Source organism: Diabrotica virgifera, chromosome 1, assembly GCF_917563875.1.
Source record: "Diabrotica virgifera virgifera chromosome 1, PGI_DIABVI_V3a".
NCBI lineage: Eukaryota > Metazoa > Arthropoda > Insecta > Coleoptera > Chrysomelidae > Diabrotica > Diabrotica virgifera.
Genome location: NC_065443.1, coordinates 228,070,939 through 228,089,521, shown reverse-complemented (window position 1 = coordinate 228,089,521; position 18,583 = coordinate 228,070,939). Strand labels below are relative to the sequence as shown.

Sequence of the window (18,583 nt, the reverse complement as noted above, 5' to 3'; positions counted from 1 at the left end):
TAATAACAGTTTTTGGTTTTTACGTAGGAGTGTAGTAAATTTTATTTTTCTGAGATTGTGGAAATACTGTAGGCATGTCACCTATTAATATAATAAACATGATAGCAGAATTCAGTGATAAATTTATTATAATTGTCTCCACAACTGTTTCAAAAGTTGCACGTTGCACACAGCTACAATTTTTAGAAACTAAAATTTCGACTTTATTTTGTTTGTAGCAATAAGAATAATGATAAAAGATTAACTGTAGTTTAAATTTAAAAATGTTAATTTGTTGATAATACAACTAAATTAACAAATTTTCACATAGTGGCGAAAATAACAAAATATAACTTTGTATTTTGAAATATAATATATAAATATGGGAAAAGTCTCTATATTTACAGGGAAAATTAAGGACAACTTAAGTGGGAATTTTAAAATCAATCTTTAATAACATCACATTTTATTTACGTATATGTATTACCATTGATAGGTGTACTAACAACAAACTATTATTTACTCAATACGCATTTTTTTAAATCTCGACCATTATGTTTAAAAGACGAAGCTCTTCAAATAACAGCATGCAACGCATAAACCGAATTTTTTTTGTCTATATGGCATGGCATAACATAATAAACAAGACAATAAAGAATAATTTATTCTGAATAAACAAACTAAAATCCGCAAGGTGCGACTGTGAAACTATCAACCCAAACAATTAAAAACTCTAGAACAGTTCTTTCTTTCTTTAAAATGTGTTACAAACATAGATAACACACAACAAATACGATATTTGGGTATAGGTAAACCAAGATCGGAACATACCGAATCAAAACGATATACGCACGGTGTGCCGATTTTCGTTACTATCGCCTTTGCCGATAAAATACGATAATAGAATACTACAATAGAATACTATATTGCACAGAGTCCCGATGCAGGCCCTTATTTCTGTTGTTTGATCATTATTGTCTGAAATAAGTTACATATTTTGAATTCTAAAATTTTTGTTTTTTTTTTCTATCGCACAATTAAATCAGCAAGTCTCGTATGGACAAACAACTAAATTAGGAGCATAACAATACTTTGTAAGAAAGTTGCACCTTCTGTTGGTGTTCTGGGAAGAATACCAAAATACTTAATTGCCTTTCATAGGAAAAGTATGTAAATCATTTCAAATACCTAACAATGATGGACTGTAAGATTTCAATACGTTTAACCACGATTTTATTCCTTCGGCCTCTTTTTGTGCGTTGAAAACGTCATATGAAATAACCAAGAAAAGTAAATTTAGAGTTGAACCATGATGCGTTTTCCTCAAAAATCGAATTATTCTTATTTTCAGCAACTTTTCCAAGGTAAAATTTTTAGTTTTCACAACCTGCAGGTACTTGCCTTTTGTGCAGGTTCCTTATCGTGAAAACTAACAAACTTTCAAATAGCATAAAGGAGAAAATCACGGACACTGATCTATTAACATTACGTATTAATTAACATCCTTAGGGCAGCAGTAGCTTTTATGCCCTTTTTAATTATATGATAAATTTTTAAAAATTGAATCAATACTCCTCTATCGATCAGTAAAATAGCATAAGGGAGAAAATCGTCGTAGCACATCCGATTTTCTTTAAAAAAGAGAATTTAATTTTCATAGGGTAATTCCTTAGGAAACCCCACAGTTTTCACATATTTTACTCCCCTTGATTTCATCTTTCAGTACTCTCAAAGGCATAAGAATCGTGGTTGAACTTTGTCGGAAATCCGACGACCTATGATATGAGCTCAGACAATACCGATGAAACAAAAAAAAACTTTTTTAGAATCGGGCGATAAAAAATATGTAAATGCCTTTTACTCTTCTTTTACTGAGAACTTATATGTGCCTGATAACATTTGAGTGCAATCAAATATTCGATTCGCAAAAATTTCAGTGGAGGTTTATCCAGATAAACTTCTCGATAACTGGTGAAACGGGTCTAAGAAGAAAATCTAATGTTTTATACAAAAATTAAAACAACTCAGATATTCAAATCATTTTAATAGGAAATTGTAACAATCTTTTTCTCTTTCATGTGTATAAGTTATGACTTATGAGTTATGATCAAGTTAATATACACTTAACGCAATACGCAACGACTATAACATCAAAATTAACGCAACACTTTAAAATGGGACATTTTTGATGTCTCGTATTTCCTAAACCTGTTGTCCGATTTTAGTGATTTTTAATATGTTATAGCTTTATTCTTCAAGAATATCGGTGTAATAATATTGTTGCTAAACAGGTAAGTGTCATTGGATACCGGGTGTAACACTGATAGTGTGTTTTTTCCTCAAAGTTTGGAACAACCTGTGGAATATTCTAGCGAATATAAAATATTGAAATTAAAACTTAACTGTAGCCTTCGTCTTTCTTAACATTTTGCTTTATGATTCATTCGCTTATGTTGGATGATAAAAAAGTTAGGTACTTTAACAACTAGCAACGTTCTTCATCAATACATGGTGCTTCTAAAATAAGTGCGACAAACTTTAAGGGGTAATTCTGCATGAAAAAATAATGTCCGTTTGCTTTATAAACATATGTCCGCAAATGCTCCATTTCCGAGATACGGGATGTTGAATTTTTTCTTACAAACTGACGATGTATTTATTGCTCTAAAACCGGTTATATATATGAAATATACAGTATGTCCCTGTAAGTTGTATCCATATGGAAAACTTTTTTATTATTAATTTTACGAAAAAAAGTTATTCTTTATAAAAAGCTCTGCATGGTCCAAAACCTAAGGTTTAACCATTAAATATCAAATTTTTTGAATATTATACGAGGTATGTCAAAAAGTTTGAATTTCACTCAAGAGTAAAGTAGCTTTATTTTTCACAATATTGAAAAATGCTATTATAAAAAGTTGTTTGGAATTAAAAACTGTATTCTAGTATGCAATTACATCCTTCTAATTGAAATTTTTTTTTGAAAAATTATGGATAACTTAACATTATTTTCAGTTATTTTAATTCAGATAACTCTTTTATTATTAATTTTACGAAAAAAAGTGATTCTTAATAAAAAGTTTTGCATGGTCTAAAATCTAAAATACAACCATCTTTTGTCAAATTTTATCAATTTTATACGAGGTATGTCAAAAAATATGAATTTCGCTCAAGAGTAAAATACGTTTATTTTTCACAATATCGAAAATTGTTATTATGAAAAGTTATTTAGAACTAAAAACTATGTTTCAGTATGTAATTACATCCTTCTAATTGAAATATTCTGAACTATAAAGGTACTTTAGTTTTGATCTAAATTTATCTTTTTTGACATACCTCGTATAAAATTGATAAAATTTGATATAAGATGGTTGTATTTTAAGTTTTAGACCATCCAGAACTTTTTATTAAGAATCACTTTTTTTTCGTAAAATTAATAATAAAAGAGTGATCAGAATTGAAATAACTGAAAAAATAATGATAGTTATCCATAATTTCTCAAAAAATTTTTTTTTTCAATTAGAACGGTGTAATTGCATATTAGAATACAGTTTTTAATTCCAAACAACTTTTCATAATAGCAGTTTCCAATATTACGAAAAATAAAGCTACTTTACTCTTGAGTGAAATTCAAACTTTTTCACATACCTCGTATAATATTCAAAAAATTTGATATTTGATGGTTAAATCTTAAGTTTTGGAAAATGCAGAGCTTTTTATAAAGAATAATTTTTTTTCGTAAAATTAATAATAAAAAAGTTTTCCATATGGATACAACTTACAGGGACATACTGTATATGCAAATATATATTTGCATATATAATATGCATATGCCGGAGATATATACAAATGAAATTTAGTAGGTTTTAAGAGGTAGTTATTGCGCACTTTTTGACATACAATTAAGTATTTTATGAAAGATGAATTTATTCTATATAATATATGATGATTTATTTTATTTTTAAGAATTTTATATTCACCATTGGCGTGCATACGGGTAATATGACCCGTATGCACGCCAATGGTGAATATAAAATTCTTAATTGTATGTCAAAAAATGGGCAATAACTACCTCTTAAAACCTACTAAATTTCATTTGCATATATCTTAACCGGTTTTAGAGCAATAAATAAATCGTCAGTTTGTAAGAAAAAATTCAATATCCCGTATCTCAGAAACGAAGCAATTGCGGACATATGTTTATAAAGCAAACGGTCATTAGTTTTTCATGCAGAATTATCCCTTAAAGTTTGTCGCACTTATTTAGAAACACCCTGCATTGATGAAGAACATGTCTAGTTGTTAAAGTACTTACTTAACTTTTTTATTATCCAACTTAAGCGAATGAATCAAAAAACAGAACGTTAGGAAAACCTGGGGCTATAGTTGGGTTTTAATTTCAGTATTTTATAAATGCTAGAATATTCCACAGGGTAATGCGAACTTTGAGAAAACAAACATATTATCATTGTTACACCCGGTATACAATGACTATCATAACTTTTTTATTATTGAAGGTTTTAAGCAAGGTTCATGTAGCTCACAGTTTAGGTCTGTAATATTGTGTTTTAAACGAACATAATGTACATTATCAAAGAATATCCCTAATTTTGAAGAAAGAAAAAGAAAATCTGTTGAAAATGTCTTACCTTTCTGTCTAACATTAAGCATTTGTACAATGAGATAACTTGGTTGCTTTTGTTTTTCAAAAATATTTTTCCTTGGGCAGTGGCGTATGTGTCGAGCGTGTCTTCTTTTTCAGAGTCTGATCCTGATATACTGGATAAATCATCTGTAACAACACAGTATTTAAAGCAACGTTTTTCTTCCCATCTTCAAACATCAACACTTTATCCAATTTCTTTGGTTGTGGTTGTTTAACGATAAAATTAGATAAATGTTTAACGTATGTATAATATACTCTGGGTAAATTAGGAAAAAACAAGTAAAAGTTATTTACCAGCTATACGCTCTGAGCTTTGCTGGTGGCGCTCCTAGCGGATTACTAATTCAACTTTCACCGGTAATTTTTAAATTTATTATTTAATTGTTATCGCTTAATATTTACAACGCAAAAAAGTAATTAAATTGTAATCAATTTTTTTAAAATTTTGCTAATCATTTTGACGTTCTATTGATAAAATATGAATTTCTTACTTCGGATACTTTCACAATTATCGTGTAGATGGCGCTAAGATTAATTTATAATTACATATTACGGAACATTAAAAAAACTTAAATTCAGTATTTAAAACGTAAGTATATTTAAGGTAAAAATATATACCACAGCTTTGACCAACTACATGGCAATAATGAAAAGTCACATTCTAATGTTTTGACATTTCTATTACGTCAAAAATTTTGACCTACGTAATATCGCTTTTGTAGTAAAAATACTATATTATATTGTTGGAATCAAATCTTAAGATTCCGTACTAGGTATGCAAAGTCCGCAGAAAGTGTGCTATTTTATTTATAAACAAATTAGCGCTTCAAAATCTCCTTTTTTCCTTTTTCAGTTATTGCTTTGTAACTCCGAAGATTTTAACTTTAAACCAAAAACTTTCAAATAAAATTGACCGTAATTCAATTCTACAAAGAGATATTTTTTTTCGATTTCCTTCGACGAAAATTTTCCTCGGAAAATCCGGGTTTTCAACAAAATCTTTAATTCTCAACTAAAATTTTAGGGAAGTAATTATCATCAATAATTAAATAGCTTGGGGACATGAAAGCTTTTTGTAGTAGATTATATTTCCGGAAGTCGTCGACAATCTAACAAATAGTTTAGCAACAATTTAATTACAAATTTACGGTCGCAATAATAACCAGAATTATTATGTGATTCACCAGAATAACTATGACTTTCGTATAAAAAGGCACTATACATATTATCTAAAGTACTTTACAGAATTCAAATTAGACTATTTGAGCGGCCTTACGAATGTTTTAAAGTTATAAACAATTTATTGGCTTATAGACAGATACAGTCCGTCTAATTTACTTACCGTTGCACGTCATTATTTACGTTAGAGATCTAAGTTGACATTGTTGCCCAATTACAAAAAACTGAATTCATTTTAAATCAAATACATCACACAGTTTTTCGGAAGTGGATTATACAGCAAAACAAATTAATATTCAATGTAAATAAATAAAAACTTTAGAAATAGAAAACAAGAATTAATTTATAATCTTACGTTAAAGTACATAATAAAAACATTAAATATAATGAAACAAATACTTATAGTAAAGAATATAAACAAATATGAAGTGTCATCACCGCAACTGTCAAATAAATGTTACCAATTTATGGCAAAATATCACCTTCGTTCGATTATAGTTACAGTGTATTCCGAACAAATGTGCTTCATAAAAACGCTTTATAATCCATTTATACAAATTAAATGAAACATATTATTGTTTATTTCTTTAAGTTAACATTAATAGAAATCTTTAAATATTATTTCTACGCGTAGGTATATAATAAAATATGCGTAGTGGATGTAACGCCAGTGTACTGGGCAAAGTGATTCTAAAAAAGAACACAAATACCGCCTAAATATTTCGTGTTGGTATCATGTGACGTCTCGGGCTATGACGCGGATGACGTGCAACGGTAAGTAAATTAGATGGAGTATAGAGTATCTCGGCACCTATTGGATTAAATTTAATTAAGAAAGGGGGTTTGAAAAGAACGCAGCAGGACGCTTATTTTAAAAGAAAAAAAGTTGAATTGTGAGGAGTGATTCCTGACAGGGCCGGCGATAACGGGCCTGCAAGGGATGCACTGCAGGCGGGCGCCCCTGTTTGGGGGGCGCCAAAATGAGCTTTTTTTCGGCTGGTGTTATGCAAAATACTAAGATAAAAAAAATCATTTTTAAATGTGGTTTAAATTCGTCATTATACCCTAATCTGTGTTTGTAAATTGTGCATATCACTATCACACATGTAAAATATACAAAAATATGCAATGCCGCATAGAAATAGTCTTTCCATGTAGTAGGTAATATAATTTATTGGTCAAAGACATCATATTTCAACCAAACAACTTTGCTCTTAATGGGAATGCTTTGTTTATTTTCTCCAAATTTCTTGCAAGTTGTTAGTTTTGTATCAGCAGTTATGAGAGGAAATGAATGATTTCTAGTAAAACAAACAAGATTGTGATACTGCGTTCTTGCGGTTTGTCTAATTTAATATTATGTATTTTACCTATTAATTTAGGTATCAAGTTAAGGATTAATTCCATAAAAAAATATTTAACATAAACATTTTAGTATTATTTCATGTGAATATAATACAGAATAGTTTGGCAGTTGTATACTCTGCATCTGCAGTTAAAGAATCCAGTGTTGCATTCAATTAATATAAAATTATATTTGTTAAGTACTCATTACTATTATTAAATTACAGTTTCACATTACTTTTTTCATAATCTTAAGGTTTTAAAGTTATTATTTTTATGTAGGTAAATAAAAATGGATTCAAAAAAAATTATCAAAAAGCCGAAAAAGAAGAAATGACAAAAAAAACATCTTAGTTCTCTTAGCCAATTTCTTAAAAGAGTTAAAGTGATGTTGTTTTGTCAGATGATGGGTCCAATAAAACTGTACCGAACTTTATTTACCGGGGACATTTGCGGATAGCGGGACACCGACTTAGTCGGTGCCCGGAACACACATTTTTAGGACACAATTCTAAAATCAAGCATTAATAAGGCGAAAAGCTCTTCCAGCTACCTACCCCTAAAATCAGGTGGTTTAACCATATAAAGTAAACCGAGGTAAACAGAGGCCCAGGGCATCCAAGGTAATGTTTAGTACAAAGCCTCCGCATTCGTTATATACTGCGACCGCGACGGGAGGGGGATGGTTGTATAGCTTGGGGGTCAGATAGATATCACTCCAGGTTATGGGCCGTCAGATAGGTACAACTCCAGGTTACGCAGTGTGACCGGTTTGATCTTCGGACATGTGGGTCTCACTGTTCCATTAGAACCCACATACCCACATAATGTCCCCGAGGCTGGGGCTGTACGAGTATCTGTGTGTATGTGGGGGGGGGGGGGCGCCTTTGCTAGTTTTGCAGGCGGGCACCTTATACCCTAGCGCCGGCACTGATTCCTGAGATACAACCGGTCAAAGTTGACCGGCATTTGCGATGAAGTTATAAACAATAGTATGGTAATCTTCGAACCATTATATTTTTATTTCGGTCGATTCGGTCCTCTTTCTGCATACAACTGAAGAGACTTATAACTTATAGTAATAAAAACGATCGGTATTACGCGTGAAAAATACCAAAAATAAGAAAAGCCCAATCAAACAAAACAAAACTAATGCCAAAAATGCCAAAGATGCTTAGTTTTGTTATAATAAATTTATTTATTTATAACACAATAACACTACATAATTTTTCCTGTTGTAGACTTTTTTTAGAAAAACTTACCAGACGTGTACCTTTTAACGTTCAAATACAAATATTCTCATTTGAAAGCTTTTTTTTGTAAGCATTTATTAACAATCAGAATTACATATTCTATAAGCTAATTTGATAACAAGTACAATAACATATATCAATGTATTATTGTACACTAAAATGGCGTTATGAGGTACATCACCCAGCGGTTTCACCTCAGACATTTGAAAGCTGTATAATTATTTAAACAATATTTATTTAAACAAATTAAAAATGTTTGTCATAATAAATTATATAAGCAAAACAGCACACTTTCTGAGGACTTTGCAAGCCAATATGTGTTACTAATATATGCAATTCTATTCTATTATTCTATTACAATTATTCCATTCTATATAATATTATTCTATATCTATTACAATTCTATTCTATACAATCTTAAGATTCGATTCCAGCAATAAAATAGCTGGTAAATAACTTTTCCCGAAAAAGGCCATTTTTCGATAATCTGACCAGACTAATAACAATCTACAACGAATTAGGAAAAACTTTTCTTTTCTTGCGTTGTCGTTTGAGAATAATAGTATATTGTACAACAAGTGAAAAAAAAGACATATTTCTCACGAGCGCAGAAGTTTGTTGGCACGCGCCGAGGCACGAGGCGAGGGTCGCAAATCAAGCGAGGGAGAAATATGTCATTTTCTCATGTGTTGTACACTGTACTTTTTCTATGGATGCGGTTTTGTCAAGAGTTCAAATTTCAAAATTAAATAATTTAAGTGCTAACTTAGCACTATATTATATTATATGCATAAATTGAAATAAAATACATATACATGTAGGTATTTAACATTCTTAAAATGTACATACCTTAGTTTTTAAAAATCTAATTAACAGTTATTTTTGAATTGTTTTGATAGGTTTTTGCTGGTAAGTTTTGCTTTAACACATTTATTTGACAACATTAATTGTGTTTGTATTGTGCATGTTACCATGGAAACGGCGATCATAGTATGGAAGACAGTAGGAGAACCCGTGAGAAAATAATTTCCCACTGCAATGGCCGACTTTTCTCAATGCATGAGGAATTGTTCGTTTTGAATGTATGTAAGTAGTGAGAGAAGTTGCATATTGTATAGCATCCATAGAAAAACCTACAATATATTGTTATATTCCTATTTGATAGGAGAATTAAAATTTATAATTATAAGCAAAATTCAAATTAATATAAAAGATTTTCAATTTTCTCAGCCACGGGCATGTAAATTTAGAACAACCTGTATACAACAAATTATTATATTTAGTTTTTAAGAAAGTGATTCGAAGAAGCGGACGAAACTCGGTAACAATGCGCCAAGACAAACAAGTTTGAGTGACGCGGACCATTATAGTGTTCTCGGAAGATTCGATCATTAGCCTACGCTAAATAAGACTCAGTGAAATAGATAATAGGTCATTAAGTTTTGTAAAAAGTAGAAAGTAAGTTTAAATTGGGAAATGATTATTTTTTCTTGAAATCCATTAAACATATTTAGAAAGATTAAAAGTTGGTATTGAGGAATACGGCGAATTATAATTTGTGGTGGAATGTTGATTTTTGAATCTGGAAGGGATATTTAGAAAGTAGGGAAAGAATGAGGATGAGAGAGCAGAATGTTTTGAGCGGTCGAGAGGTGAAGTCCAGTGGTAGACGGTAGTGTACGAAGAGTGAAAAAGCCGGTATAATTCCGTGAGTGTTGAGTACCCATCGGAACGAGAGGTAGGCCGAGTCGAGAGAAAAGAATCTCCTTGAGCAAAGAGTGTCCCGGTAGCTGATTGAAGTGGTTCGAAAAAGGTAGAACACGGCATCACGAAAAAAGCAGGAACGAGAGCGATACGAGGTAGTTTTCAAAGGAGAACATTACTGGAGGCCAGGACGAGTTTTTCATCGCAACCAAGGGTAGGAGGAAACGGGTCTTGTGTGAGGACATTCGCAGTTCACCAGATAAAGGTCAGTCTCATTTGTCAGGACATGAATGTATGGTTTTTTGTATTAAATACCACATTAAAAATTGAAGAACATAATCGCTAGTATCAGAAGATTTTCATCAAACTTGAATCAATTTGTTGCTAATAAATCCTAATAGTTCATTATTAATAAAAATTTCAAATTGGAAACCAAAAGGAAATAAGATTCCCATTTTTAAATGTTTGTATTAAATAAATATAAGATCTAACAAATATTAAGCAGTAATTGCCATTTATATAAAATAAACAAAATTTTGATTTATAATTGTAATCCATATGTGTGTATTATTTAATTTTTTTATCCCGATTAGGAACCACTGAGAAATACTTAGAAGTCACGAAAATAAGTAAGTAATTTTATAATTCGCCCTGAGATTTAAAACATATTGATATGTGATCTGAATGATTAATTAGATTATCACTAATGCATTAATTAAATTAAATTACATATAAGAATATCATCACATATAAATAAATAAGAGTTCAACAATATGTATAAAAATCAATTATGAGGCTACTCACCATTTCCAGTTTTGACACTAAAATCTTCTTCCGTGATTGGTGGTCTGGAAAACAGGGACTGTTTCAAATTGTACCGATGCCAGTCTAGTTTGTAATGTTCTCTTTGAAGCTGGCTATCGGGAAATTCAATGCGACAATAAGAACATGACTTTTTGTCGTTTGATGAAGACCATTCGTCAGCTGGAGATGAATCTAAAAAAAAAGAAAGAAACAAATTTATTTGTGAAACATAGATGGAAAAAATAATTTTTATACTTTGTAGAAAACTAAGAAAGGAGAAGCATGTATAATAACGAAAATATTATGAGAAACTGGAATGTTATTATGAATTAAGTAGGGAAATATTACGTAAGAAAGCCTTTTTAGAACACAGAACACAACAGACATACAACGACTATAATTAAATCAGAAAAGAAACGAATACTTTATTCAGACAAATAAAAAGGGAACACTGGCAGAGCTTCTCAAAACAGATAAAACACTACTTCTATGGGACAGAAAAAGAGATGAACGAATTAATAAAAACGAAACTCCTACTGAAGGAAACGTGGGCAGACTACTTTCGATCTCTATTTTTATATCAAACATCCTTATATCTCTCTTCAAAAAGGGATGCAAATCCGACCCGAAGAATTAATTTATTAAACATACCATTAAAATTTACAAAGTGACAACAAACAAACTGAATGAAATTATAACATTAGCAGAACAACAAGGTTTTAGGTCGGGAAGATGACGCATCAACGCTATATTTATAATGAGGTAAGTTCAAGAGAAATCACTAGAATACAATAGACCGACATATTTATGTTTCATGGACCTTAAGAAGGCATTTGACAGTTCTGAGTTGGCCAAATCTATGTGTATAAGATCTTTGATGCCAATACGGCTATTTTCTGCAATTTATATTTACCGCTGTCATGAATCGTTGTCAATAGGGCTTTTCATTTAGTCATTTGTTTCGAGCTTCTGTCATGTGTGGTCTAATATTAATATATCTACGTTATACGTTATTGGTATTTCAAATGATACAAGCCAAAGACGTACGACGTAGATATATTAATATTATGTGACACATGACCGAAGCTCGAAACAAATGACAATCGATAAAAAGCCCTATTATATTTATTTTATAAGTGCATTGACAAATCTCCAGAATAACTTTAACCAATAAACTTTTTGAACTATCCTGTATATAAATATTTAAAGTGTCATCTTATGTAACATAAAACAACTTTATTAAAACAACAATTTCAATTTTTTTCATTATTTCTAAATTTCTGAATCACCCTATATATTATATTCCTAGAAAATTATTTAGCATCACCTTGTGCAATAAAATTAAAGTAAAATTAAATTTTTAAAAACACTCACCTCTTTTAATTTCCTTCTCGTTTCCTTCTAACTGTACTGTCGTAACAACATCACCAATAATATTTTTAAAAGCCTCCGAAAACACACTGGTAGTCTCCATGTTCAAAATATTTGGTAGACCCTGAAACAGACGGTAATGTTTAACTACCGCGAGTACGAAATTCTGTTCGCAACTGAATTAATTTAATACAACAGAAAAACGTAGCACGTGTATGTGGGGGAAACGGTAAAACCGTGAAATATTGCACAATTGATCGAAACAAAGTTATTGAAATTTTGTTTTCGTGTTTTGAGTAGCTAAATACAGTATTTTGGTAAATAAAATTATTGTAAGTATTAAACTGTGGCCTAAAAATTATGTTTTACCATAATGTATTTTATTAAAAAGGGTAAAAAAATTTATGACGGTAATTGATTTTTCTGTTTATAATGTTTATCAATGCATATTATTAAACATTATCTATTATCTATACTTAAACGTGACATAAATCATTTTGGTCCAAGAGCTGTGAGACATTTTTGAGTAGGTATTTTAGGCAACCTGAAAATTTTTCAGGTGACTCTTCCATGATAGCCTAATACAAAAATGCCGGTCTGGCTGGAGGGTAGCGGTTATTTTCCCCAAAAATCCCCCCCAAAGTTAAAAAAAGGGATAAAAATTGTTATTACAAAAAATATCATTGACGTGACTTTAAAGTAAATTTAAATATTCAAATATAAAGAAAATAAACAGGCCAGGCGATTTGAGGGCGATTTTAACTCTGCAAGATACTTGCATGGGCGCCCCAGGATTATTTTCAGGGGATGCATCTGAACTTCAGAAGATTTCATCTGAATCTGTACATACTATTAACGAGTATAAAATATGCAACTTTACATGCAAATCTATGTACATTCCTTCCGGACAGGGAAGTACAATTATTATTTTAACAGGGTATTTTTTAATATTAAAAATAAATATTCTAAAAAAGACAGGTTTTTTTTTGGTGAAATTTTCCAACTGCCATGTGATCGAACAAATTACGCGTACATATAAATGAAAAGCGCTATAGGTAAGCAGCAGTGTGAGAAAGAGCTTATACCGATAGCTGTTTGCGTCCTCTGTTGTACCTGAGCGAGTCCGTTCGCTCGAGAAAAATCACGTGACCTGGCGATCCCATGTTGTTGTGCCTCGAAACTTTAGAGTAATTATTATATATTATAGTTTTTTAAGTAACTTTTTCTTAATCAAAGGAAAATAATACGTACTATACAATAGATTTTGCAAATATGATAGAAAAAGACAGATTTATTATTATAAATATATAGGTAGAAAAGTATAAAAGTATAAACTAAATTAATTCTGTGTCCGAATCTTGTACTTCATCTTCAAACTCCTCATCTGAGCTTAAATATTCACTGTCTTCTTCTTCGTCAGACTCCCCTCGAGACTCAGATTCCTCTTCTACATGATCTGTAAATAGTTGTAATATGTATTTATAATTAATTAAAAATTAATTAACGACAATTTAATTAAATTACTACGTATTCTCTGTCCTTTTATACGGAGTCGAAGCCTGGACAATCACGGGCGCATCTGAAGAAAGACTTGCCATTGTTAAGATGTGCTGTTATTGAATAATGTAAAAAATATCATGAACACAACACGTAACAAACACGGAAACATTAAGAAAGATGAAAAAGGCAAAAGAAATACTCAACACTATAAAGGAAAGAAAAATGAGCCAAAATAAATATTCATTCTCTTCTTCTTCGTTCGTCTCCCCTCGAGACTCAGATTCCTCTTCTACCTGATCTGTAAATAGTTGTAAATATGTATTTAGAATTAATTAAAAATTAATTAGTGATTAATTAATTGAGTTGCTACGTATTCTTACTTATATAACTAATACTTAATACTTTTCCTTATATTATAAAGTAGCTCATTTTTCTTTCTTTCATAGTGTTGAGTGTTTGTTTTGCCTTTTTTTATCTTTCTTAATGTTTCCGTGTTTGTTACGTGTTGCGTCCATGATATTTTTTTACATTATTCGATAACACCACATCTCAACAATGGCAAGTCTATCTTCAGATGCGCCCGTGATTGTCCAGGCTTCGACTTCGTATAAAAGGACAGAGAATACGTAGCAACTCAATTAATTAATCAGTAATTAATTTTTAATTAATTATAAATACATATTACAACTATTTACAGATCATGTAGAAGAGGAATCTGAGTTTCGAGGGGAGTTTGACGAAGAAGAAGACAGTGAATATTTAAGCTCAGATGAGGAGTTTGAAGAAGAAGTACAAGATTCGCACACAGAATTAATTTAGTTTATACTTTTATACTTTTCTACCTATATCTTTATAATAATATATCTGTCTTTTTCTATCATATTTGCAAAATCTATTGTATAGTACCTATTATTTTCCTTTAATTAAGAAAAAGTTACTTAAAAAACTATAATATATAATAGTTACTCTGACGTTTCGAGGCACAACAACATGGGATCGCCAGGTCACGTGATTTTTCTCGAGTGAACGGACTCGCTCAGGTACAACAGAGGACGCAAACAGCTATCGGTATACGCTCTTTCTCACACTCCTGCTTACCTATAGCGCTTTTCATTTATATGCACGCGTAATTTGTTCGATCACATGGCAGTTGGAAAATTTCACCAAAAAAATCTGTCTTTTTAGAATAATTATTTTTAATATTAAAAAATACCCTGTCAAAATAATAATTGTACTTCCCTGTCCGGAAGCAATGTACATAGCTTTTCATGTATAGTTGTATATTTTATACTCGTTAATAGTATGTACAGATTCAGATGAAATCTTCTGAAGTTCAGATGCATCCCCTGAAAATAATCCTGGGGCGCCCATGCAAGTATCTTGCAGAGTTAAAAATCGCCCTCAAATCGCCTGGCCTGTTTATTTTCTTTATATTTGAATATTTAAATTTACTTTAAAGTCACGTCAATGACATTTTTTGTAATAACAATTTTTACCCTTTTTTTAACTTTGGGGGGATTTTTGGGGAAAATAACCGCTACCCTCCAGCCAGACCGGCATTTTTGTATTAGGCTATCATGGAAGAGTCACCTAAAAAATTTTCAGGTTGCCTAAAATACCTACTCAAAAATGTCTCACAGCTCTTATACTATTTGTAAAGAGTACCTAAATAGTAGATTAAATTTATTTTTATTACTTGACTTATTTTCTAATATAGGGCAGTCAATGAGAGTATTTGGCTCCGAATTCCATCCTACTACATCGATTTACTTGATATTTTCACAGTAAGCCCGACCGCACATCAAAGAAACATGAAACGTAAATTACGTTTCATGGAAATAAACCACTGCTAAACAAATATACGTCCGGCCATTTATGAAACTCTCCGAAAATAAAAATGTGTCATGAGCATGAATCACACTCGTTTCATTGGTAGGCGGTCTTTCAGATTTGTTTAGCATTATTTTAGTTTCATGAAACATGTTTTTCGTTTCATGTTTCATGTTTTTCGTTTCATGTTTCTTTGGTGTGCGGCTTGGCTAAGTAGGGAATAGCTCAAGAAACAAAGTCTACCCTATGCCGAGGTGCGCTTTTATCTTGGGGTGGTTCCCACCCCTTCTCGGGGGTGAAAAATGTTTTGGTTAAAATAGCCACGGAAGAGGCTATAGAACCTAATTTTAAGCAAAAACTGTTCTATAATTATTTTTTGAAAACTCAATACTTTTTGAGTTATTCGTGGTTGAAAATTGGCTATTTTCATTGAAAAATCACACCTTTTCGGACGGATTTTTGGGAATACCTTAAAAATTATGCATCTAACAAAAAAACTATATAAAATATTTCTGTAGGTTATTAAAAAACCAAGAGATTCGTTCCTTCATAAATCTTCTAGTTAAAATACAAAGAGGGATATGGTAGGTAAGAAAAGTTTGTTTTTTTTTGCTGCATGCTCAAATCGGTGTATTCAACTTGAAATAACAGATAAAAACTGTCGATATTAGGTGTATAATGATACTAATAACTTTTGTACTGCTTGAAAAGACCTTTAAAATGAGCAATACTAAATGTCGATTACATTCAAAGTAAGCGAGATATTCTGCAAAAAAGTTGATGACTAATGTATTTTAAGAAGAAATGAGAAGTATATTTAACCCCTCATCCATCAGAATTTAAATACATCGTTTTCCTTCTACAATATTTTTTATTATAGTGTTTTTGAAAAAATAAGATCAAATTATAGAGCGCATTTTTAAATTTTCTTAAAAATCTTCCTTTTCCTCCATGTAACTCGAAAAAGATAAGAGATACGAAAAAAGATACCACACAAAAATGTAGGGCATTTTCAGATAAAAATGTCCTTTTTATTTTTCATTACTGTATCTTTAATCATTTTCAAGTTTCATGGAGAAAAAGGAAGATTTTTAAGAAAATTAGAAACGCTCTCTATAATTTGATCTTTTTTTTTTTCAAAAACCATTCATTTTAAACCCGTCCAACTTTTTGAACACAGAAATAACACTATAATAAAAGGTATTGTGGAAGGAAAACGACGCATTTACATTTTGGTGGACGGGGGTTAAAATTACTTCTCGTTTTTTCTTAAAATACATTAGTTATCAATTTTGTTTACAGCATATCTCGCTTAGTTTTAATGTAATGGACCTTTAATATAGCTCATTTTAAAGGTCTTTTCAAGCACTACAAAAGGTATTAGTAGCATTATACACCTAAAATCTACCGTTTCTCTGTTATTTCAGTTGAATACGCCAATTGAGAATGTACCAAAAAAAACAAACTATTTTCACCTACCATATCTCTTTTTGTATTATAACTAGAAGCAGGGCCGCGCCAAGGCTTTCAAGCGTCCCGGGGCAAGTAATTTTAGGCGCCCCTTTCCTCCTCCCCTTGTAAGTAGTTTTTTGCAACTTAGTGAATAAGTCCATTTACTCACGGTTTTTGCTCCGGATTTTAAAGCACCGCTTGTATTGAAAAGAAATTTGGTATAAGCGTAGCTAACATGTCAAAGAAAAAAACTGATATTGTGCCGATGTGTGCTTTTGCTCTGAGGGTGAGTTTTACCCCTTCTCGGGGGTGAAAAATTATACGTTGAAAATAAGTACGGAAATGGATAAACTGACTAATTCTAAGCCACTTTTGTTCTATAGAGTTTTTGCACTAAGTCAATACTTTTCGATTATTTGCGAGTGAATATGTCCATTTTTCAACAAAAAAAACACGTTTTTCTTTCGCAAATCACTCAAAAAGTATTTTATCGAAAAAACATTCTTAGCAAAAATATAGTTTATAAAAAAGTGAAAAAAAATGGTGTATGCATGAAATCAGTAGAGCCAGATGAAGCAGAATTGTAGCTAATGAAAACTAGGTTCTTATTCGTCAAATTCCAAATCAAATACCTATTTCAACGAGAAATAAACAAAAAAAGAAGCACTTTTCGGGGTAAACTCATTACAACTAAGCTTCATCGGTTCAAAGTGCTTTTAAAAAAAAAGTGGTTTTAAAGTATTTTTTTTTTTAATTTTGAAAAAATTACATTTTTTTCAAAAAAACTTGAAAATCATTAGTGATACCAAAAATCTCAAAGAGTAAAAAAATGTACGTTTTGTTTTTTTGAATATTTTGGATTTTTTGTTTTTCTGTAAGACAAAAATTGGTTAATCAGCGTTAAAAAAATGTAAAACCGTGGAATTTTGAGAATCAACACCGATTTTAATGAAAATTTGGATTTAAGCTCGGTTGATCCTCTTCTTCAAAATCTACCCTATGCCGAACCGGGCTTCTGCCCTGGGGGTGAAAACAACCCCATCTAGGGAATGAAAATGTTTCAATCAAAATAACTATGGAAGTCGTTAGATTGACCAATTCTGAGTAAATTTTGTTCTATAAATTATTTTTGCAAATTTGATATTTTCCAAGTTATTAGCGATTGAAACTATGCATTTTTCATTGAAAAAACTCACGTTTTATGACCGTTTTTCATTAATAACTTATATTTTTTTAATGATCTATGAAAGATGTCTCTTGTTTTCCCAAAAAAATTTCACCACATTCGAGATATTTGAGATTGAAGGTTCTCATAATTCGGTTCTAATAACTTTCAAAGTATCAACTTTCCAAAAAAATTTTATAGAATAAAATTTACTCAGAATTGATCAATATATCGACTTCCATACTTATTTTGATTAAAAATATTTTCAACCCCTCGACGGGGTTGTTTTCACCCCCAGGGCAAAAGCCCGCTTTGGCGTAGGGTAGATTTTGACAG

At 31.0% G+C, this 18,583-nt stretch overlaps 1 protein-coding gene across 1 annotated transcript in view; it reads right to left on the bottom strand.

The window, feature by feature from the left end:
- The window catches only part of LOC126879054 (ankyrin repeat and zinc finger domain-containing protein 1-like), a 112,969-nt gene that overhangs the window by 27,974 nt on the left and 66,412 nt on the right, over window positions 1-18,583 (bottom strand). The window contains exons 2-4 of the mRNA XM_050641947.1: window positions 12,304-12,424; window positions 10,930-11,121; window positions 4,629-4,771 (exon numbers count right to left, since the gene is read on the bottom strand). Coding sequence (XP_050497904.1) covers window positions 4,629-4,771; window positions 10,930-11,121; window positions 12,304-12,424 — 456 coding nt within the window. The remainder of the gene's footprint in view (window positions 1-4,628; window positions 4,772-10,929; window positions 11,122-12,303; window positions 12,425-18,583) is intronic.